This window comes from Lygodium microphyllum, chromosome 25 (genome assembly GCF_053477565.2).
Source record: "Lygodium microphyllum isolate KBCC chromosome 25, Lygodium_microphyllum_v1.1.10, whole genome shotgun sequence".
NCBI lineage: Eukaryota > Viridiplantae > Streptophyta > Polypodiopsida > Schizaeales > Lygodiaceae > Lygodium > Lygodium microphyllum.
In genome coordinates this window covers 129,514,189-129,538,588 of record NC_141159.1, presented here as the reverse complement: position 1 = coordinate 129,538,588, position 24,400 = coordinate 129,514,189, and the positions used below count along the sequence as shown (strand labels likewise).

Genomic DNA, 24,400 nt, shown 5'->3' with positions numbered 1-24,400 from the left:
CAAAATTCTTGTCTTTCGCTTTTACTTCTTGCCCTTGCTTCATTATATAGTGTCACCCATTTGCTCATAACATCACTATTGAGCACACAAAAACTATTTAACGTACGAAGTTCTTCTTTTGTTAAAACTTTACTCATTCCTTTTCCTTGAGATACTATAAAGGTCATCCTCAAGTCTTCATCATCTTTCCATAGTGGTGGTTGAGAGGGATCCACTTCAGCAATATATTCAGAGATATAAACAAGGGATGATTGCACTAACCAACCCTCGGCCATGCTTCCCTAAGGCCGTGCTTTTTGCCTCATAAAATCTTTCAAGGTTTTCATGAAGCGCTCAAGAGAAAACATCCACCTTACATGAACTGCCTCATAAAGTGCGATCTCATCAATCAAATGTACGAGTAAATGTAATTGAGTAGTCAAAATGGATCGAGGAAAAATTTCCTCCACCAAACAAACCACCTCAATAGATAATATTGGAGTATCTTGCAATGTGCTTGGTTCAATTTCCTTCGAGCTCACGTATCTGTCAAGATGTATTTGAGAATTTTTTATTTTTGTGTAGAAATTCAAAGATATATAATGAAGAAATACAATGTATACACACCTCACAAGCTCTCCCATCTTGTAAATGATATCACATACATCTTTGGAGGCACAATGGGATATGCTAGTACAAAGTACGAAGTGAATGTAACCAATATTCATAGATGTAAATTGTCAGTAGAGGAAAAAGTCATCATACCCCAAAGTTTACACATAGTTACGCCACTAATTACTATATTCATGGTTAAAGATACCCTTACTTGAATCATTTTGTGCCAATCGTGGGACTTCAAACCAAATAGTTGCTCCACACATCTTTTCTTTTTCTTTATGAAGGCTCCCTTGAGACATCTCATATATCTTGTGGGTGTTCGAAAGCTATATATTTGTTCCTTCACTATTTTTTCCTCGTTCTTTGACAATATCCAAGGTGCATGGGGTAGCTCAATCTTTCCTCTAGGTCCAATTCGTGGCCAGGCTCGTCTCATGCGACCAATGTTACGTAAATCATCCCTTACATTTACTGAATCGCGAGCCAAGAACAATCTTGGGTATTTCTCTTTTCATCTATACGTTGAGTTCGAAGATGTTTACCCTCACACCAAAGTGCATTGAATAATGTGCACTAGTAGTAAAAGATAAAAGATCAAACATATCAATTATTTATATAAAATAAAACTTATAGAAACAAATTAATTGATAGTATGTCTCACCTTTGATAAGCAACCTCGTGCGTATTCCCACTCTTCTTGAGATATATTAATTTCCTCCTCTTTTTCCATTCTCTACATTTCCTCATGTAACTAATCTATGCTAATATGACCTGGAAGCGCATTTAGATGATCTAGAAATGAGACATTACGTCCATATCTAGTGCAAAATTCTTGTCTTTCGCTTTTTCTTCTTGCCCTTGCTTCATTATATAGTGTCACCCATTTGCTCATAACATCACTATTGAGCACACAAAAACTATTGAACTTACGAAGTTCTTCTTTTGTTAGTACTTTACTCATTCCTTTTCCGTGAGGAGTAACTATAGAGGTCATCCTCAAGTCTTCATCATCTTTCCATAGTCGTGGTTGAGAGGGATCCACTTCAGCAAGATATTCAAAGATATAAACAAGGGATGATTGCACTAACCAACCCTCGGCCATGCTTCCCTCAGGCCGTGCTTTTTGCCTCACAAAATCTTTCAAGATTTTCATGAAGCGCTCAAGAATAAACATCCACCTTACATGAACTACCCCATAAAGTGCGATCTCATCAATCAAATGTACAAGTAAATGTAATTGAGTAGTCAAAATGGATCGAGAAAAATTTTCCTCCACCAAACAAACCACCTCAATAGATAATACTCGAGCATCTTGCAATGTGCTTGGATCAATTTCCTTCGAGCTCACGTATCTCTCAAGATGTATTTGAGAATTGTTTATTTTTGTGTAGAAATTCAAAGATATATAATGAAGAAATACAATGTATACACACCTCACAAGCTCTCCCATCTTGTAAATGATATCACGTACATCTTCGGAGGCACAATGGGATATGCTAGTAGGAAGTACCAAGTGAATGTAACCAATATTCATAGATGCAAATTGTCAGTAGAGGAAAAAGTCATCATACCCCAAAGTTTACACATACTTACGCCACTAATTACTATATTCATGGTTAGAGATACCCTTACTTAAATCATTTTGTGCCAATCGTGGAACTTCAAACTAGATAGTTGCTCCACACCTCTTTTCTTTTTCTTTATGAAGGCTCCCTTGAGACATCTCATACATCCTGTGGGTGTTTGAAAGCTATATATTTGTTCCTTCACTATTTTTTCCTCGTTCTTTGACAATATCGAAGGTGCATGGGATAGCTCAATCTTTCCTCTAGGTCCAATTCGTGGCCAGGCTCGTCTCATGCGACCAATGTTACGTAAATCCTCCCTTACAACTGAATCGCGAGCCAAGAACAATCTTGGGTATTTCTCTTTTCGTCTATACGTTGAGTTCGAAGATGTTTACCCTCACACCAAAGTGCATTGAATAATGTGCACTAGTAGTAAAAGATAAAAGATCAAACATGTCAATTATTTATATAAAATAAAACTTATAGAAACAAATTAATTGATATTATGTCTCACCTTTGATAAGCAACCTCGTGCGTATTCCCACTCTTCTTGAGATATATTAATTTCCTCCTCTTTTTCCATTCTCTCCATTTCCTCATGTAACCAATCTATGTCAATATGACGTGGGAGCGCATTTAGATGATCTGGAAATGAGACATTACGTCCATATCTAGTGCAAAATTCTTGTCTTTCGCTTTTTCTTTTGCCCTTGCTTCATTATATAGTGTCACCCATTTGCTCATAACATCACTATTGAGCACACAAAAACTATTTAACTTACGAAGTTCTTCTTTTGTTAAAACTTTACTCATTCATTTTCCTTGAGGTACTATAGAGGTCATTCTCAAGTCTTCATCATCTTTCCATAGTCGTGGTTGAGAGGGATCCATTTCAGCAAGATATTCAGAGATATAAACAAGGGATGATTGCACTAACCAACCCTCGGCCATGCTTCTCTCAGGCCGTGCTTTTTGCCTCACAAAATCTTTCAAGGTTTTCATTAAGTGCTCAAGAAAAAACATCCACCTTACATGAACTGTCCCACAAAGTGCGATCTCATCAATCAAATGTACGAGTAAATGTAATTGAGTAGTCAAAATGGATCGAGGAAAAAATTCCTCCATCAAACAAACCACCTCAATAGATAATACTCGAGCATCTTGCAATGTGCTTGGATCAATTTCCTTCGAGCTCACGTATCTCTCAAGATGTATTTGAGAATTGTTTATTTTTGTGTAGAAATTCAAAGATATATAATGAAGAAATACAATGTATACACACCTCACAAGCTCTCCCATCTTGTAAATGATATCACGTACATCTTTGGAGGCACAATGGGATATGCTAGTAGGAAGTACGAAGTGAATGTAAACAATATTCATAGATGCAAATTGTCAGTAGAGGAAAAAGTCATCATACCCCAAAGTTTACACATAGTTACGCCACTAATTACTATATTCATGGTTAGAGATACCCTTACTTGAATCATTTTGTGCCAATCGTGGAACTTCAAACCAGATAGTTGCTCCATACCTCTTTTCTTTTTCTTTATGAAGGCTCCCTTGAGACATCTCATACATCCTGTGGGTGTTCGAAAGCTAGATATTTGTTCCTTCACTATTTTTTCCTCGTTCTTTGACAATATCCAAGGTGCATGGGGTAGCTCAATCTTTCCTCTGGGTCCAATTCGTGGCCAGGCTCGTCTCATGCGACCAATGTTATGTAAATCCTCCCTTACATTAACTGAATCGCGAGCCAAGAACAATCTTGGGTATTTCTCTTTTCATCTATATGTTGAGTTCGAAGATGTTTACCCTCACACCAAAGTGCATTGAATAATGTGCACTAGTAGTAAAAGATAAAAGATCAAACATGTCAATTATTTATATAAAATAAAACTTATAGAAACAAATTATTTGATAGGATGTCTCACCTTTGATAAGCAACCTTGTGCGTATTCCCACTCTTCTTGAGATATATTAATTTCCTTCTTTTTTTCCATTCTCTCCATTTCCTCATGTAACCAATCTATGTCAATATGACGTGGAAGTGCATTTAGATGATCTGGAAATGAGACATTACATCCATATCTAGTGCAAAATTCTTGTCTTTCGCTTTTTCTTCTTGCCCTTGCTTCATTATATAGTGTCACCCATTTGCTCATAACATCACTATTGAGCACACAAAAACTATTGAACTTACGAAGTTCTTCTTTTGTTAGCACTTTACTCATTCCTTTTCCTTGAGGAGTAACTATAGAGGTCATCCTCAAGTCTTTATCATCTTTCCATAGTCGTGGTTGATAGGGATCCACTTCAGCAAGATATTCAGAGATATAAACAAGGGATGATTGCACTAACCAACCCTCAGCCATGCTTCCCTCAGGCCATGCTTTTTGCCTCACAAAATCTTTCAAGGTTTTCATGAAGCACTCAAGAAAAAATATCCACCTTACATGAACTGCCCCACAAAGTGTGATCTCATCAATCAAATGTACGAGTAAATGTAATTGAGTAGTCAAAATGGATCGAGGAAAAATTTCCTCCACCAAACAAACCACCTCAATAGATAATACTCGAGCATCTTGCAATGTATTTGGATCAATTTCCTTCGAGCTCACATATCTATAAAGATGTATTTGAGAATTGTTTATTTTTGTGTAGAAATGTTGAGTGTTGAAATGACTTGTTTTTTGGCTAATTTTTGTTGTTTTTGAGAGCTGAATGGTTGATTTTATGAGATGATTGATTGGTTTGGAAGTGGTTTGAGAGTGTTTTGGATGATATTGATTGTGTTTTGGAAGTTCATGATGTTTATTAGTGGAGATATGAGGTTCTGTGATGTTCTGATAGGTTCAGATTGGTTATATATACCTTTTGTATAGTTTTTGTTTTGTTCTGTTTTGTTCTGATTGTCTTCTGTAAGGAGGGATGGAGTATTGATTGATGAAGATTGAGATCTTCTGAAAGCTTATTGAATAGTTTTTGAGAGTTTGGAATGGTTTGAGTATGAGTTATGTGGTTTTGATGACCTTCTGTAACCTTCTGTAGGTCTTCTATAGAGCCTCTGTTTCTGTTTTGTTCTGTTCTGTACTGTAGATGTTCTGATACTGTTCTGTGATTGTTCTGTATGCTTCTGTATGTGTTCTGATGGATGAGAGTGTAGCTTGGGAAAGTTTTCTAGCCTTGGAAATAGGTGAATACAAGTGAAAAAGAGCTTAAAGAAGTGAAAGAAGTAGCTGTTGAAGACTCAAGTGAAGACTAGAGTGAAGTGACAGTAGTGAGCTATGAAAGGACACTGTAGTGGCTCTGGTGACTCTTCATATCAGACATACCTCTTGGGAGGGGTATCCACGACCTAAGAAGGATTATTGAGAGTGATTTTGAGAGATTGTAGTGAGGATATGATGTATTATTGATGGAGAGAGAAAGAGAGAGTCAGAGATAGCCAATTCTATAAAAACAGAGTGATTGTATGTGAGAGATTAAGAGAGAAGACTATGAAGATATTGAAGATGAATACTATGTGATGTATTTCCATTCAAAGATGGTGTATTCCTTTGATTTCTTTGTTCTATTGATGGATTTTGTGAAGATGTTGAAGAATATGGTTGATTCTATCAAATCCGTGGGAGATCTACATGATGCTGCATGAAGATTTGTTGTGCCTGGTGTTCTTTTCTTCATTGTGATCATATGAAACATAATAAACAAGCTTGTTGATGTTACAAGATAGATTTTCTTGCAAGAGAATTCCCTTTTTCTTGGTGTTCCTCTTGGGGCTCTATGTTTTTGGTGCGCAGCCGGGGAAACTTGCTATCAACAAGCACCAGAAGAGGCTGAAAATGAAGGAAATGGCATTGCCAAGAAGAGAAGAATTCAATGGATATTTGTAAAGTTCCTTCTTCCATTGAAGAGTTGGAATTTCTCATAATCAGAGCTACTTTCCACAAGAAGTTCATCCCACAATGGCAGAAACAGATCACCATCATGATGCATGCTCTATGTGGTGGATAGTTTCCTCTTCCTGTTGAAGCAGTAGAAACTTGCATCTTGGTGGCAAACTGTTTGGGGACAAACTGAAGAGCATAAACAGAGAGAATGACCATCCATGGAAGATTTGATATTCATTGAGAAGTTTCCAGACAACATCAAGTGGGAGATTGTGAAGAAGCTTCAGGAGTCTTGGTCTGTAGAGGTTCACAAAGACAAGAAGGGAAAGAGTTGGAATTTGGTTATGGATGCTCAATAGCAAGATACATGGGATGCTTGGTGCACTGATAATCTTCTGTTTGTTCAATTAGCAACCCACTGGAAGTTGGTAGACCGAGTGTTTTTCACAACATACTCTGTTGAAACCATCAGAAGCTGGCATTACTATGATGATGACACCACCACAATGCTTAGACGTATGCATTTTGACACATTCAGAACCGGATACCTTCCTCTGTGCAGTGGCATGAAAGCAGAATTCAGAGACGTTGAAAAGGAAGAAGTAGAAGAAATGTTAGCAAGACAGTCCTCCAGATACTGAAGCCTTCTGTTAACCCTCTGTGGAGCACTAACAACATAGTGGAGCCAACCCCCTGATGAATGACGCAATAAAGAGGCAAGCGTTAGAACGAGTCCAGAGGTACATGAGAAGAGAGAAAGAAAAAATCAGAGCCGAGAGCGAGCTCGCAGCAGAAACTGCCTTTGACGCCCTTGTGGAACTCTTTACAGAAGTCCCAATGGCACATCAAGCCCTTCCTCCTCCTGCTGGAGGTCCACTTCCAAGCCAGATCCGTCGTGGAAATATTGATGACAGGCCAGTGAATGTAGTTCCATTGCAAGTTTTTAAGGGAGAGTACAATGAAGACCCCGATCTTCATGTAGCAGAGTTTATGATAGCATGTATGGCTAACAATGCCAGAACCCCTGAGCATTGGTTAGCAATATTCCTCGCCACTTTCAAGGGCGCTGCGTTTCAGTGGTATGAGAGACAAGCAGCATGAACTTTTGGCACATGGGACGACCTGAAGTTGGCCTTCCTCACTAAATTCAAGCGTGAAGGTTTTGAAGAGCGGATGCGAGAGGAATTTATGAACCTAAGTTAGTCCTCTGGAGAAAGAGTAGAAGCTTATGTCTCACGAATGGAATCCATCCTGAAGAGATGGACTAACCATAATTTAGATGATGGCATTCAGAAGGGGATGTTTCTCAGAGGATTACAACAAGAATTCCGTAAGTTTGTGGAGCTGCAAAGACCAGCCACACTGCAAGCTGCAATAGAAGATGCACGACTATACGATGAAGTGGAAGCTAGATTGGTGATGAATCCAGGAAGAGGAGTTCTACCTCCTCTGATGCCAGGAATGATGTACCCCCCCAATGCAGTCCCAGGGACAGTCCCCTAGCCCTACCAACAGATGCCCCCAGTATCACAGTACAGTGTACCAAATCCACAGTGGCCACAATCAATGCCTCAAATGATGGTTCAACCACAACAACAATGGTCCCAACCAATTTCCTCAATGCCAAATCAGTAGCAACAGTGGAACCCTACCAACTGGAGTCAACAACCAACAGTTTAACCAGGAGCTCTGAATTAGAATTAGAACAGAGACCCCTCTGTACTAGCCTAAGCAGTTTATGCACTGATTACAGAGACTCCTCAAAACCCTCCTGCAAGTACCTCCGGAGGAGAAAGCTTGAAGGACTACTTATCCAATTTAGTTGCAAACATCAAAAAGGAGTTGATGGATGTGATTACAGAGCAGCTATAGATGGTGAAAGTGAATACCGCTAGCATATCCAATGTTGCAGGAGCAGGAAGAGATGTGATGCGGTCAAATACTTGGTGTGGTAAGTGTCATCAAGCAGGCCATTTAGCCATTGAATGTACACGAAAACCAACCATTCCTCGAGCCTTCTGTTCCTACTGTTTGCGGAAAAACCATACAGAGGATATTTGCTCTCTGAAGGAGATGCATGATAGGAGGAGGAAGGAAGAAGACGTAAGATTCAACTTGCTGGAATCCAAAATGACAACACAGGATATTGGACCCAAGGCTAGAGAGTTTGGTCCTAATTTTGGACCTAGAAGATTTCCCTCTCAAAGTTACAAAGGAAGACAGTCTGGCAGTGGTCAGAGAACAGAAGTGGAGTGTTATAGATACGGAGAAAAGGGACACATTTCACCAAATTGTCCAAATCCCAGAAGGTCAGTGGATTACAAGCCCTTATGCAGTCGATGCAAAGGAGAAGGCCACACTGCAAAAGATTGTCCAAGCCCATCCCCAGTGAAAAACAATGCTACTGATAGTCCGGCTAAGGCTCAAGAGCCTACCTCCAATTTAGTGGAATTGGAAGTTGCTTCCATCACGCGTGCAAAGAAGAAGGAACCATCTATCCAGAAAGAAAATAATCCTCCCGCCAGAACAGTGAAGTTCAATTTTCCACCAGAAGAACAGAACACAACAGAGCCTGACAGTGCCGTACAGAGCCCTACAGTGCCACAGAGAGTTACAGAGACAGTTCCAGAGACAGGACCAGAGGTCCAGGAGATAGAAGAGGAGGAAGTGCCACAAGTGACAGAAGAAGTTCCCATGATGCCTCTATTGGAAGAAAGAGGGAAAATGAGAATGGGTGTTGCCCCATTCCCGAACCGGTTAGAGAAGCCAGTGGATCCTATTAAGGAATACGATCTAGTTAGAGATCTAGATACCTTTAAACCAAACCTTACATTCCGACAATTATTGATGTTGTCTCCCAGTTGCCGAAAAAAGGTTCAAAAGTATACTGACAAGAAGACGTGGCTTAAGGATTGCTCCCTCAACAGTAACAAAGTCCAATAAAGCTCCAAAGCCTGTCAAAGAAGTGGATGTGGCTAACGCCTTCCTAGATCCGAGTACTCCAGAGACTGGCGTGTGGATAGAAGGCTGCTTTATTGCAAATGCACTGATTGATGGAGGTTCATCAGTAAACATTATGACGGATGTGACAATGAAGGATCTAGGCCTACAAGGTGTGCAACCAACCCAATGGCTCATCAGATTGGCGGATCAGAGCAGAATCAAGCCTTTGGGCATTCTCCCATATGTGAAGACTACAGTGGCTAGAAAAGATTATTGGCTAACCTATCTGGTGGTGAAGCCAAACTCTTATGGTACATCCTACCCTCTGTTATTGGACAGGCCATGGCTTTTTGAAGCCGGATTGGTTCAAAGGAACCATGACCTTGGGTAGATGACCCAACAAAGTGGTGTTGAAATTATATGGTTCTCAAAAAGGACATGGATCCACCTCCTTGGAATTATCTTTTGACTCCCCTAATGAGGTTACAAATGGAACATCAGCAGATGAAGATGCTATCAAACAGATCCTTCCCAAGAAAATAGTGGCACGTTCCTTAACAGTGGATACTGTAAGCCAGCTCCCAAAATATGCAAAGCCATTATCAATGGGTGAATACTTCCTGCCTGAACTAGGAACGATTTCTGAAATCACTTCTGACAGTGAGATAGAAGCATGGATGTACTGCTCTCCCTATTACATGGCTATAGCAGAGCCAGAGACAAAGGCAGAAGATGAAACAGAGAACCTGTTCTTCTCTTACAGAGCTCCTACAGAAACAGAAGCAGAAGCAGAGACAGAGACAGAGACAGAGGAGGATGGAGATGATATGGACGAAGAAGGTTATGAAAGTGAGCCAGAAGAATCTATCCCACCCGAAGAGGATACATTTGGAGAAGAAGTTTCAGAAGCATCAGAAGCAGACGAGCTCATGCTATGGGACAAAATGGCAATGGTACCATTTGGTCTGGTAAATGGATCTTCTCATATGCAAAATCTTTATAAGACATGGGTTAAGAGGAACAAGCCGTCTTTCAGCAGTGGCTCATGCCGTCCTAACCCATCTTTGCCAAGAAAAGATGATGATGATGCATCGTGCCAACAAGCACCAGTCCTACAAACCCAACAGAAATCAGAGGGTCCCTGTTATGTGACGTTCCTGGACGTGTCATCAGAAGGTGAGTCTTCCAGCCAAGAGGTACCTAATCTTGAAACCAAACCCGAAATGGCTCTAATCCCATTTCAACATCTCCAGGAGCAACCTAAGTCTCCACCAAGAGAAGAAGTTGGTTCTAGTGGGACATCAGAAGAGGACACCACTCCCTTGAAGGAGTCCGGATCTGTACCCAGAAGCAGTCCGCGGGACCTTCATCCGTGAAGTAGAAGGTGAAAGGCAGTTAACTTTTGTGGATGCGGATGGCACTGAATGCCATTTGAAGGTGGGTAGCAGCCTCCCAGAAGAGGAGTTGTCAACCTTGTATAACTTGTTGAAAGAAAATTTGGACGTGTTTGCGTGGTCCTACAAAGACCTAAAGGGGATTGATCCCACAATATGTCAGCATCATATTGACTTGGAACCTGATGCCAAGCCTGTACGGCAACGACAGAGGCGAATGAACCCGAATTATTCCACATTGGTAAAAGCAGAGCTGTTGAAGCTTCTGGAAGCCGAGTTCATCTATCCAGTGGCAAATAGTGAATGGGTTTCACCCATCGTGGTTGTACCCAAGAATAATGGCAAGCTGCGAATATGTGTTGACTTCCGAAAGCTTAATTCCAAGACGAAGAAGGATCGCTTTCCTATCCCTTTCACAGACCAACTATTGGACACAGTGGCAGGACATGAACTTTATTCCCTTTTGGATGGATTTAGGGGATATAACCAAGTGCAGATAGCAGAAGAGGACCAATCCAAAACAACCTTCACCACAAAATGGGGGACCTACGCTTACCGAGTGATGCCATTTGGACTCTGCAATGCCCCTGCTACTTTCCAGCGAGTCATGATGGCCGGCTTTCAAAATCATCTGCATGACTTTATTGAGGTATATTTGGATGACTTCTGTGTCTATAGTTTGATCCGTGAACACTGGGGACATTTGGAACAATGCTTTGACCAATGCCGGGAGTATGGGATTTCCCTCAACCCCGACAAATGCATCTTTGGGGTCTCTTCTGGAGTTCTATTGGGCCACATTGTTTCTGCACAAGGGATATCAACAGACCCTGCAAAGATCGAAAAGATCGCAGCTTTGATAGCACCTACCAACCTCAAACAGTTGAGGGGATTCCTAGGCCATGTGTGTTACTACAGAAGGTTCATAGCTCATTTTGCAACAAAGGCAACCTCCTTGCACAAGCTTCTAAGGAAAGATGCTGAGTTTACTTGAATGGAAGAATGTGACAAAGCCTTCCACACTATGAAGTAGTGTTTGATTGAGTCACCCATTCTTCAACCTCCTGATTGGATGAAGGAGTTTCATGTACACACTGATGCCTCCATTGAAGGCCTAGGCGCAGTTCTCTGCCAAAAGGGCTCCTCGAAGCTGGATCAACCGATCTATTATGCAAGCCGAAAAGTCACTGATCGGGAACGGAACTATACAGTGACAGAGCTTGAGTGCTTGGCAATGGTGTTTGCCCTAGAGAAGTTCCGCCACTACCTACTGTCCACCCACTTTAAATTTTATGTGGATCATGAGACCCTGTCCTTTCTGATGAACAAAGCAGATGTGAAAGGACGAATGATGAGATGGCTTCTTCTATTTCAGGAGTTCGACTTTGAGGTGATTACTAAGCCTGGTCGTTCCCATGTTTTGGCTGATCATCTGTCGCGTATCCCACAGACTGCAAACGAGGAGCAGGATGATCCAGACCTCCCTGATGCTTCCCTCTTCCTGGTAGAAACTGTAACTCCCTGGTATGCAGACATTGCCAATCTGCTGGCAACCCAACAGTACCCTCCTGGTATTTGTAGTCGGGAGAGGAAGAAGCTCATGTTAGAATCAGCCCCCTACACCCTGCTAGGCGGTGCACTGTACAAGAAAGGCAAAGATGAAGTGCTCAGAAGATGTGTTGCAGGAGATGAGATTGGGATTGTTCTGAAGGCTTTCCATGACGAGCCATGTGGAGGTCACTTTGCAGGAGAAGCTACAGCCAGGAAGGCTCTGCTAGCAGGATACTGGTGGCCTACCATTCATAAGGATACCTATGATTACTATAAAAGATATGATGCTTGTTAGAGAATGGGGAAACCCACGAAGACAAGTGCCATGCCACTGCAACCTATTCTCCCCTTAAAGCCATTTGAGAAGTGGGGCATCGACTTCGTAGGTCCAATCGACCCTCCCACCAGAAGGAAACTAAACCGATACATCCTCGTATGTACAGATTATGTTACAAAATGGTGTGAAGCTAAAGCCCTAAAGCGGGACGATGGTAACAACGTGGTGGCCCTATTCATGTACGAGAATATCATCACCCGTTTTGGCAGTCCCTTAGAGCTGGTAAGTGATAGAGGCACTCATTTCATTAATAAAGTCATGGAAGAGTTGACAGAGTTGTATAAGATCCGCCATCGCAAGTCCACTCCTTACTACCCCAGAGCCAACGGCCAAGTCGAAGTCACGAATTGCATCCTCTGTTTGATTCTGACAAGAACAATTGCCGCACATCGTCGTGATTGGGATGATCGACTTACAGAGGCCCTCTGGGCGTACAGAACCTCCCATAAGGCAGCAACAGGACAGACACCCTTCCAACTGGTGTATGGTACAGAAGTTGTTTTCCCTGTTAAACTGGAATTACCCTCTTTGAGAGTGGCTATCAAAGAGCGTTTGGGGGACAATGATTCACTGCAACGCCATCTCCTGCACCTGGAATGTTTGGACGAAACTCGCAGGATGGCTCTATAGTGCATGGAAGCAACGCAAGCTCGACGCAAGGCTTACCATGACAGCTTCATCAAGCACAAGGAGTTCAAAGAAGGTGATTTGGTCCTAGCCTATGATTCACGATTTGGCAAGTTTCCTGGCAAGCTCCAACAACGGTGGATGGGCCCATATAAGGTACTTGCCGTCAACCCTAATGGCTCTGTCTAAGTGCAGACCGTTGATGCCTCTGATGATCCCTTTATGATCAATGGATATCGCCTAAAGAAGTACTTTCCTCCTTGGGGATCCTGACAATCATGGTCAGTTGATCATTTCACCCGTTGGCGTGGCACTGTACTTCTTATGATGCTACTTCTGATAGCCGTTCTTTAGCCACTCCTGATGAAGTGGACACAACCCTCTGTCCCCTCAAACCCCCCTTCTAGCCTTGATCTCTTATCCTCTATTTTCCACCAGCGACAGTGCCGAGGTGGGTTCTGACAAATGGTCTTTCTACCATTCCCTTGTTTAATTCGAAGAGAAAAAAAAAAGAAAAAAAATATACATATCGGTCATGGGAGAAAAGGACTTAGGTCCCTATCATGCCGACCTATTCTTCAAGAAAAGGTGGAAACACCCTCGGGAATAGGGAAAAACAAACAACAAATAAAAAAAGAAGAAAAAAACAACAGAAAAAAAAACAAGATAAGAAAAATAAATCTATTAGCTGGCCTCGTTCCAAGAAAAGGTGGCAAACACCCTTGGGCGAGAAGCTAGCTTTGGAAAAGGTGGCAACAGTGGATTCATTACTTGAAATTTCCAGGATCCAATTCCGAAGCTGCCTCCCTTGGTACGCTGTGTCCTGGGTCTCTCTGCAAAGTGTCTAAATGACCTCTAGCAGACGACATGTTCCTATCCAACACAACGTTCGATTTGATAGCTACCTCCCTGGGTACGCCTCTTCAACAATTAACGACGCAACCTTTATCGACAAACAATCGAGTGATGTGAGCTTTCATCCTAACCAAATGGGGAAGTGAGTATGGTTGCCCTTTGTAACTATCAACAACGAGTGAGACAGAGGATGGGCCGAGTGACCAGTCTTTTCCCTTCAAATCAAATGAGAGGTGAGTAGTGTGAATGAAGTGTTGCACGCACGGGATGGGCCTCTCAATGCACAAAGCACAATTTGTTTCTGTACACTACACCATAAGGCTCCCTGGCCTTCCTTCTCGCACCGTATGCCAGCACAGGGCGGGATGCACAGTTGCACCATCCAATGCGCACAAGGCAGACAACCTTTGCACAAGTGATCGTGAGGATTACATCAATGGGTTTCAGGATATGGCTGCCCTCCTGTATCTATCAACAGCGCATGAGACAGAGGGTGGGCTGAGTGTGACTGGAGTTTCTTCAATCAATTACCGAGAGGTGAGATTGAGGGACATTACGACATTTGGAGTTAGGTATGTTCCCGTTTCCCTATGCACCCACAGGATGGGTCTTTGCCATCATCACAAGACACATCACCCTGTTCTGTACACTGCACTCTAAGGCTCCCTTGCCTTCCTCCTTGCACTTATGCCAGATGGGTTGGACGCACTACTGCACCATCAACTGTGCACCCTGGTATACTCCTTCTGCACCATCCCCCACTCGATTCTTAAACCGGGTATGAGATAGGGGTTTCAATCCTTATTCCTTGAGTGATATTAGTCCTGGGGTGAGTGACAGTTCTTTCATTTCATTTGAGTGCCTGTGAGTTGAGTGTAGTATCCTTCATCATCGACGAATTTCCTGTGATTCCTTCAATCAGCTACCTCCCTCGGAGCTGCCGCGTGGTCCCTGCCATGAAGGACGTGTGCTGTAAAGATGCCTTGGTACCTCCAGTAGCCGACAACAACACCGAACGCGCTGTTGACAATCAACCGTGATCCTCAACAAAATGGGCCAAGTTTTTCTAACCCTACAACTTATGTTTCTCAGTGACGTTCATATTTTAAGTGTGGGGACATTAGTGGATGGCCTGTGGCGTGGTCCTAGGTGCCTATTGCTCGGTTCACCCTACCCGTTGTCGAAGGGTTTCGAAAGCAATGTCGTGACTTCAGAAGTCCTTGATAAATTTCAGGATAGAAGATCAAGCAAGTGAATCCTCTGTGCTTCTTGACTGTTTGGATAGGTTTCACTTCCATGAATTTAGCAAGTGTGGTTACGAGTATGGAGAAGTCAATGCACCAAAACATCGCAGCTGCTGAATTCCCCAAAATCCAACTCTGATGCAAGCAATCTTCCCAACTCTGAACCTGCAGAGCAGGCTGTGAGTTTTGCTTGCTAATGATCACTTCTGTCCTCCTCGGTGATTATGGGTTTTACAAGAAGGGTATCACTCTAGCTTTCGCAAGACAGTATCAATTTGTAGAAACATGATGGGTATCAATCTGTGGAAACATGACAGGTTTCAATCTGTGGAAATGCAACGGTTTCAATCAGACTGGACAGCGCTGCCCTTTTGCAATGAGTCGGCCCTATTGTTCAATTTATCGTCTGCATCATTGTCCTCGATTTTGGCCTACACCTCTGCATCTAAGGTTTTTGAATGACCTACTTTGAGACTCCTCTATCACCACAGAGAGCATCGCAAAGGATGGAAAGGAATTTGTTGCTACTTACGGGTACCATCCTGGTAAGCATTCTTGATCCAATCATCTACAAACCATAATTCTATTTTTGTCCTTCTGCATTTGATATGTCGAACAATCTTCCTTCATAGCTCTCCTTCTCCCTTTCACCCGTCGTATGTTTCTCATGCGCAGTGAGAAGATTGCCTGCACCATTCGCAACAGCCTAAGTGCGTCCTCTTGAATCATCGATTGCCTACACCACTCGCAACAGCTTGAGTGTGTCCTCTTGAATCATCGATTGCCACTAATTCCAGTTTCTGTAATCTTCTTCAAGATTTTTCCTTTTTTTTTGTCAGCTCACGACAATCAGAAAAAACTTCCCCCGCCATCCCAAAATACGAATCTCCTTCCAAAAATAATTGGTATCTCCCCAGAAAAGCCCCTTCTTGCCGAATTTTCCTACGTTCCTCTGAAAACACTTTTCCCCCCAAAAATAGCCTTCAAACTTCGAATCTCATCTATTGTCATATTAACAGAAAACAAGCCCAGTAATTTTTGAAACTGAGTAATGCTGCTTCGTCTCTCTTCCAACAAATTTGAACACCTTGAGTCCGGGTCAAATGCAGGGTTTCTCTTAAGACCAAAATTCTGCTCTGGACTGTACATAATAGCCTTCAAAGCCAGAATATACAAAGTATTTGCAAGAAATTTCACCCAACAAGCCTTCCTGACACGTTCTCCATAGATCCCATAATCTTGGCTTTCAACAAAAGCCTAAGATGACAGAAAATTATTTGCCCCTATTTCAGAAATGATGAACTCAGTACAAATGGCGCACAAGTCCTGCAAATCAAGAAAAGAAGCAACAGCCAACACGCGAAATGCATTTCCATCATTCAACTTGGGATGGTGTCCATAAAGGTAAGCCAAAGAGATAGCCATTGCACTCCATGATACCACATTTCGAAACGGTAAGCCAATAAACATACTCTCTGCTTCTTGTATGGTCCCATGTGCTCCATACATACTCACAAGGCCACTACCAACAAAGACATCTGAAGTATAACCCCTCATACAAGCATCATGATGTAATGTCTGACCAATTTCTAGAAACCCAAGTAGAGGCAATTGTTCCTTCCAAACAATAGCTTCTGCATCTGTAAGTGCACCACAGGCTTGAAGGGCAATCATGTATGTCAACTCATCACGACTTATTTCTTCCTCTTGCTTCAAACCCCTCTTCACTATATTACCCACATAAAGTAAAAGAGCAAACAAAACGACTAAGTATGTACAAAGTATCAAATCACACACACAACTTTTGGGTGGTTTTCACACCTCGAATGCGCAGCAATATGACATCCACCCCCTCTAATCCTACGCATCCTCCAGATGGGCCAACTACCCATGATCGTTATCATCAAGATCCACAAATAGATCAATCTCTTCATTCTGCATTTCCGGTACATCAACAAGATTATTAGTCATATCATCTGTCTCTTCCATTGGAGTTTCTTCTCGTTGCTCTTCTCTTGCAAATTCTTCCAATGCATAATCTTCATCATCTCTTTTCTTGAAAATCTTGATTCTTTTTCCAGCAATAGGCACTCTAAGCACTGTCCCATCCAATTCTGTCAATTCATATGTTGCATTATCAAATACATGTCTGACTATGTACGGCCCAAACCATCTTTTCACCATCTTTCGAAGTGCAATATGCTGATTTTCAAGGCTGCTATCAAAGACCAATACCCAATCTCCCTCTCCTATTGCTCTAGGCCGTAAGCGATGTCTACTATCAAACCTGTCCTTATTTCTTAGTCTAGCAACCTTCAACCTGTCAATAGCTTGCTGAATATCCTCTAGTCTTCTCTCCAACTGCCGAATTCGAAGAGCTAAGAACTCCTCTCTCATCAAATCCTCCTGCCAAGGTAAAACTGACCAAGTCAAAGCACAAGTCTCAATCGGCATAACAGGTTTCTGACCATACATCAACTCTGCAGGCATCTATCCTGTGGTAACATTGTGAGTCGTACGATCAGCCCACAAAGCAAATGGTAGAAGTCTCGGCCATTCTCCAATCCGTCCTCTGCATGCTTTGGCTAATGCTTTCACTATCAGCGGATGCCCTCTTTCACTCTTCCCATTTCCCTCTGGATTATATGTTGTAGTTAGAGCCAACTTAATTCCTAGCTGAGAGAAAAACTCCCTAGCTTCATCTGCATCCAATTCACCACGATCCGCAGTGATCTTACCCACACAACCATACCTACAAAAAATTTCCTCCAATAAGAACTTACACACTGCACTAGTGGTCTTCGTTCTCAAAGATCTGCCCTCAACATGATTGGTAAGATCCTCTCTAGCCAAAAAAATATACCTCATCTACCATAGACCCATAGGTATAGTAACCAAATCAACTACCCACTTATAATGAATGCATAGCGGATAGGTCGGATGAAGCTCATCTCGATGACGCACTACCGAATACATCTAGCAGTCTCTGCAAGTCTCAACAAAGTGAGAAACATCTCTATATATGCCTTTCCACCAATATTTCTCCTTGATTTTCTCATAAGTAGCCCACACTCCTCTATGACCGGCCTAAGGACTCTCATGAAATTCCCTCATCACCTGTAACTGTGTCTCTCTATCGCAGACAACCCGCAAAGGTAATCCGCCTCTTTTCTTCGAATGCTTCCAAAGAAATCCGTCCTTGAGAAAATAACCATAGGCTTTCCTTTTGATCTTCTTGAACTCTTCATCTGTCCATTCATCTCTTTTGCTTCGTGTACTAAGGTACCTGCCAATCTGCAACCAATCTCCAACATAGAGCTCTTCTATGAAAGCCACAATATCATAGACATGACAAACATGATCAACCATAGTGGCTGAAATTTCTGCATCATCCTCTTCTGCAAGCAGAGTTTCCTCATCATCATATCTGGCTCTAGACAGCATATCTGCCACTGGATTATCCTTCCCTGCTATGTGTTTAAATTCCGGATTTAATGACTTGATGTATGCAATCCATCTCAGCATAGCTATATCCGGAGTAGAGCAACTCGTAATCATACCAATCAATGGTAAGCAATCTGTCTCTACCACAACTGAAGCTCCAATAAAGTACTCCTTGTCACATTTGAGAGCCGTAACAATCCCCAGTAACTCCCTCTTGATTTGCGGATATCTCCTCTGTCTCTCATTTAAGACTTTCATCCCAAACCGAATAGCATACCTATTTCCATCTGTATCATCTTGACCCATAGCCCAACCTATGCCAATTGGACTAGTGTCAACTGTCAATACAATAGGCTTTCCACAATTATAATCCGCTTTCCTGAGAGTAGGAGCATTCTGCAATAACTTCTTCAATTTCCCCATGGCTCTAGTGTGGCTCTCATCCCAATAGAATTTCTGCCTCTTTCGAAGCAGCTGATATAAACAATCTGCTATGTGTGCAAAATGAGGTATCCAAATCATATAAAACACACAAGCTCCAATGAATCTCCGTACCTCTGAAGTGGTAGAACAATACTCCGCAATCTTGCCTATAGCATTCACCTTATCAGGTGAAGGTTTCCTGCCATAATATCCACACATATGTCCAACAATGACAACCTCATTCACTCCAAAAACAGATTTTTGCCCTGAAAGTGTCAAGTTCACTTCTTCTAACCTGGCCAAAATCTTCTCACATGCTGAAATATGATCAACCACAAAGTATCTGTATCCCTACTCATTTAGACTCTCATTTTTCTCTTATTCTACACACCCCTTAATGGGCACATCATCCAAGAAAGGCATAGTAAGCTGAGGTATGTAATCTCAAAGGACCTTATGCATGGTATTCATCATCTGCGCAACAGAATTAGTGGCACCTTGAGGCAAGGTATACATCCTGACAAGCCCAATAGGAGTTCTCATGGTGGTTATGTCCCTGCTTTCCAAAGCCAGCTGAAACTAATCATATCCCAAATACAAATCACCTAAAGAATAGATGGCACGTCCAGCAAATGCTTCTGCAAACTCATCCACAACTGGACCTATACTAACATTCCTAATAGTAACTCTGTTCACTGGCTGCATGTCCTGAATAAATCGGAGAGTACCATTCTTCTTTGGAACTGTAAACCACCTGTTTGAGTATGGTGTAGATGAAGGCTCAAGAATTCCCATCCTGATTTTCTCATTCAATAAATCAATCAGCTTTGGCAGGTGTGCTTTAGGCACTGGAATAGGTCGGAGATTCCATGGAATATGAGGAATAGTAAAAATCACCATAGGAGCAACAATATCAGGATTCACACATCCAATCTCATGCGGGAAAAAAGCAAATCCCCTTCCATGTCGCTCAAGCATCTCCTGAAAGCATTGCTTCTCTATGGGTAGCAAGAAATCACCATTTCCAATTTTCAATTCAGCAAGAGTCTCTGCTGAAAATTTATGACCAATATGCTCCAGATTCCTCAAAATTGGCTGTTTAGCAGCCCTCTCTATTTGCTGATAGCCTGCGGAAAAACAGAAGCATTCTCAACCATAACCTCATCCTCATCCTCATCCAACTCCCCAATCAAAACTCCCTGTGTATCAATGGTAGGCAATGCATGTCTTTTCCTCTTCAGGACCTCCTAAAACTGATCCTGAAACTCTCTTTTCGAGATGCCCAAAACCTCAGAAATAGTGAAAGTCACCTCACTGCCAAGTATCTTGTCATTAAAGATTTTCTTCATGTCTGTAGATGTCTCAATATCGGACATCAATCTAAACCCTGGCTGTTTTCTCTCTCTAGGCTCTTGCCTCTTTTCTCTCTTTTGAGCATCTTCCATCTGTCGTTCTAGCCCTAGTCTCAAAGACGGTCCTGCAGTAGGTGGAGTAACAAACTCACCCCCTCTAGTCTTTTTAGCTGCACTTGGATTTTCTTCATCCCTCTTACGCTTCTCCTCAACAAGTACATCTGCTCCCTGAGACTTAGCCAAATAAGCATAAATAGAGTACCTGTCAACAGGCGAATCCCAACCTGTCTCTGATCTGATGCTAGAGCTTGCACTAGTCAAAACAGTTTGCTGAATTTTTCGCTTGTTTGCAGTCTCCATAGCATAAGTCCATAGTGCTGACTGAGTCTCTGATCCCTTCTCAATCTGGACTCCATATGCAGAAGCATCACCTCTAGCTGTCACATAAGAAGTACGCGCAGCCATGTCATCCACTAACTTCTTCATTCCACCTTTACCAAAGTTGGTAGCAAGTGGAGCTCCTGTCTTAGTCAACCAAATCTTACCATCTTGTCCCCAATATACCAAATTCTTCCTCCTTGCATCCTGAAAAGATTCACAATCCCTGCAATGCTGATGGTCCGTACTATCGCACCAAATACATCTCCGATCTCTCCTAGGTGCAGTAGGAGCACTCCTAGGTGTAGTAGGAGCACTAGAAGAAGTAGTAGGCGCAATCGAAGAAAACTGCTCCTTCAATTTTCCCACCAACTCCGCTTTAACTGACTCCAGTGTCAAATCTGTTATGCCTTTGATTATTTCATCAAGAGAGGTAGGCACCGATGGAGCGGATGGTTTTGGAGCAGAAGGTGTAGGCATCGGTCGTGGAACAGGAGGAATAGGTGGAGTGGAAACAGTAGGCACTGGCATAGGCCAAGAAACTGGGCTGAGGAGGAGAAGAAATAACAGGGATAGAAACAGGCATAGGAGCAGATGATGGTGTCGGTGTCATGGAACCATTCTGTAGGCGAGTCTTCCATATCCTCCTCTTGGTCAAAGTTGAGACTGCATCCTAGGCATCCTGCCAATCCGTTTTAAGTCCCATAGGCTTCGTGCAATCCTCAAGAAGCTCACCCAACTCTTCCTGAAGAGCAGGATCTGCAGCTTGCAAGAAAAGCTCAACTTTTTCAACATCCAATGCTCTTTGTTCAATGGCATCAAGCTGACTATACCTCTCTTCAAATTCTCGAATCAACTCTGAAGCAGCTAGACCTTTGTTTGGCATGTAGACCCACTCTCGGTCTTAAAATCTTGCCAATGTGTATTTTGAATAAAAAGATCAGTCACTTTTGCCCTCAAAGCGGGTGTGACAAGACGAAGGAAGTACTTACTCATAAGTCCAACTGGAACTCCAAAAAACCCCATCTTGATCTCATATGTCTTCAAATATGTTGAAACATTACGACCATCAAATAGCTTCTTCTCATTCTCAACTTCTTCAATCGCTTTAGTCGCGCTGTTTACATTCTCCTGCTCTGAATAGAGTTGCCTTTGCTGAGACAACTGTTGTTGATGTAATTGTTGCTACTGCTGCATATACAATTGTGTCTGCTGATTTTGGAGCTGCATATACATGGACATATTTTGCAAAATCTGCTTTAGATCCTCTGTTGAAGTACTTGACGCAGCAGTCATTGATGGAGCTGAAGTAGAGGACGTAGCTGGAATCGTAGAAGAGGCTGAAATAGAGGCTGAAGTATCTCCCATCCTGAAATTTCTGCGATGCTTTCACGTCGGGTTCACCAAAGATGTCGAAGGGTTTCGAAAGCAATGTCGCGACTTCAGAAGTCCTTGATAAATTTCAAGATAGAAGATCAAGCAAGTGAATCCTCTGTGCTTCTTGACAGTTTGGATAGGTTTCACTTCCATGAATTTAGCAAGTGTGGTTACGAGTATGGAGAAGTCAATACACCAAAACATTGGAGCTGCTGAATTCCCCAGTCTCCAACTCTGATGCAGGCAATCTTCCCAACTCTGAACCTGCAGAGCAGGCTGCGAGTTTTGCTTGCTAATGATCACTTCTGTCCTCCTCGGTGATTATGGGTTTTACAAGAAGGGTATCAGTCTAGCTTTCACAAGACGGTATCAATTTGTAGAAACATGATGGGTATCAATCTGTGGAAACATGACAGGTTTCAATCTGTGGAAATGCAACGGTTTCAATCAGACTGGACAGCGCTGCCCTTTTGCAATGAGTCGGCCCTGTTGTTCCATTTATCGTCTGCATCATTGTCCTCGATTTTGGCCTACACCTCTGCATCTAAGGTTTTTGAACGACCTACTTTGAGACTCCTCTATCACCACAGAGAGCATCGCAAAGGATGGAAAGGAATCTATTGCTACTTGCGGGTACCATCCTGGTAAGCATTCTCGATCCAATCATCTACAAACCATAATTCTATTTTGGTCCTTCTACATTTGATATGTCGAACAATCTTCCTTCATAGCTCTCCTTCTCCCTTTCACCCATCGTATGTTTCTCATGCGCAGTGAGGAGATTGCCTGCACCATTCGCAACAGCCTAAGTGCGTCCTCTTGAATCATCGATTGCCTGCACCACTCGCAACAGCCTGAGTGCGTCCCCTTGAATCATCGATTGCCACTAACTCCAGCTTCTGTAATCTTCTTCAAGCTTTTTCCTTTCTTTTCGTCAGCTCACGACAATCAGAAAAAACTTCCCCCGCCATCCCAAAATACAAATCTCCTTCCAAAAATAATTGGTATCTCCCCAAAAAAGCTCCTTCTTGCCGAATTTTCCTGTGTTCCTCTGAAAACACTTTTCCCCCCAAAAATAGCCTTCAAACTTCGAATCTCATCTATTGTCATATTAACAGAAAACAAGCCCGGTAATTTTTGAAACTGAGTAATGCTGCTTCGTCTCTCTTCCAACAAATTTGAACACCTTGAGTCCCGTCAAATGCAGGGTTTCTCTTAAGACCAAAATTCTGCTCTGGATTGTACATAATAGCCTTCAAAGCCAGAATATACAAAGTATTTGCAAGAAATTTCACCCAACAAGCCTTCCTGACACATTCTCCATAGATCCCATAATCTTGGCTTTCAACAAAAGCCTAAGATGATAGAAAATTATTTGTCCCTATTTCAGAAATGATGAACTCAGTACAAATGGCGCACAAGTCCTGCAAATCAAGAAAAGAAGCAACAGCCAACACACGAAATGCATTTCCATCATTCAATTTGGGATGGTGTCCATAAAGATAAGCCAAAGAGATAGCCATTGCACTCCATGATACGACATTTCGAAACGGTAAGCCAATAAACATACTCTCTGCTTCTTGTATGGTCCCATGTGCTCCATACATACTCACAAGGCCACTAGCAACAAAGACATCTGAAGTATAACCCCTCATACAAGCATCATGACACAATGTCTGACCAATTTCCAGAAACCCAAGTAGAGGCAATTGTTCCTTCCAAACAATAGCTTCTGCATCTGTAAGTGCACCACAGGCTTGAAGGGCAATCATGTATGTCAACTCATCACGACTTATTTCTTCCTCTTGCTTTAAACCCCTCTTCAGTATATTACCCACATAAAATAAAAGAGCAAACATAACGAATAAGTATGTACAAAGTATCAAATCACACACACAACTTTTGGGTGGTTTTCACACCTCGAATGCGCAGCAATACGACACCGTTAAGGTCTTAAGTGTGGGGACGCGTCCCTGCGCGTCTATATTGCCTACCCTTCTGCATATGCCTCCACCTGCTAATGCATCTATGCCATGACTTGTCGTTACCCTAATGGGGTCCCTTCCCACCTACTTGTTCATTTTCCACCCACCCTTGGGACTGTTCCCTTGCAGTTTTCCTTCATTTCTTGATTTTGTGGTCCTGCCATGTGAATGCACCCTACGTTCATCGAAGTCCAAATCCAACCTTATAGCCATGTTCATCCTTCTGAATTGACCATTTTTCCTTTTTACCTACCCCTATTCCAGTGCACGGTTTTTGAGTTATTAATTTTTGAAGCATTTTGCGTAAATTACCCGGTTTGCCATGTGAACGCGCTTTTCTTTCTTTGGAACCATGATCTGAGATCATAGCCCTGACAACCACTTTTCCCCTGACATTTTTTCTTTTTACTCCGAGTCATTCTGATACACGCT

The 24,400-nt window shown here is 42.3% G+C and overlaps 1 protein-coding gene across 1 annotated transcript; it reads right to left on the bottom strand.

Moving 5' to 3' along the window:
- Nucleotides 1-15,951: 15,951 nt before the first annotated feature.
- On the bottom strand, nucleotides 15,952-23,842 carry LOC148014736 (pentatricopeptide repeat-containing protein At3g26782, mitochondrial-like). The gene is made up of 4 exons (XM_087666590.1): nucleotides 23,403-23,842; nucleotides 23,170-23,291; nucleotides 16,360-16,736; nucleotides 15,952-16,266 (listed from the first exon to the last, which is right to left on the bottom strand). Exons 1-4 carry the CDS (start codon nucleotides 23,840-23,842, stop codon nucleotides 15,952-15,954), a joined length of 1,254 nt encoding a protein of 417 aa, XP_087522716.1.
- Nucleotides 23,843-24,400: the final 558 nt, after the last annotated feature.

Excerpts from the sequence above, each read along its gene's own strand:
- LOC148014736 (XM_087666590.1), bottom strand. The coding sequence starts at position 23,842 with ATGTTTGCTCTTTTATTTTATGTGGGTAATATACTGAAGAGGGGTTTA. Across the intron at positions 23,292-23,402 it reads TTTCTTGATTTGCAGGACTT|GAAGGCTTGTTGGGTGAAAT; the intron begins GTGCGCCATTTG and ends AGAATGTGTCAG. Across the intron at positions 16,267-16,359 it reads ATGCATTTCGCGTGTTGGCT|GCTTTTGTTGAAAGCCAAGA; the intron begins GTTGCTTCTTTT and ends CTGTCATCTTAG.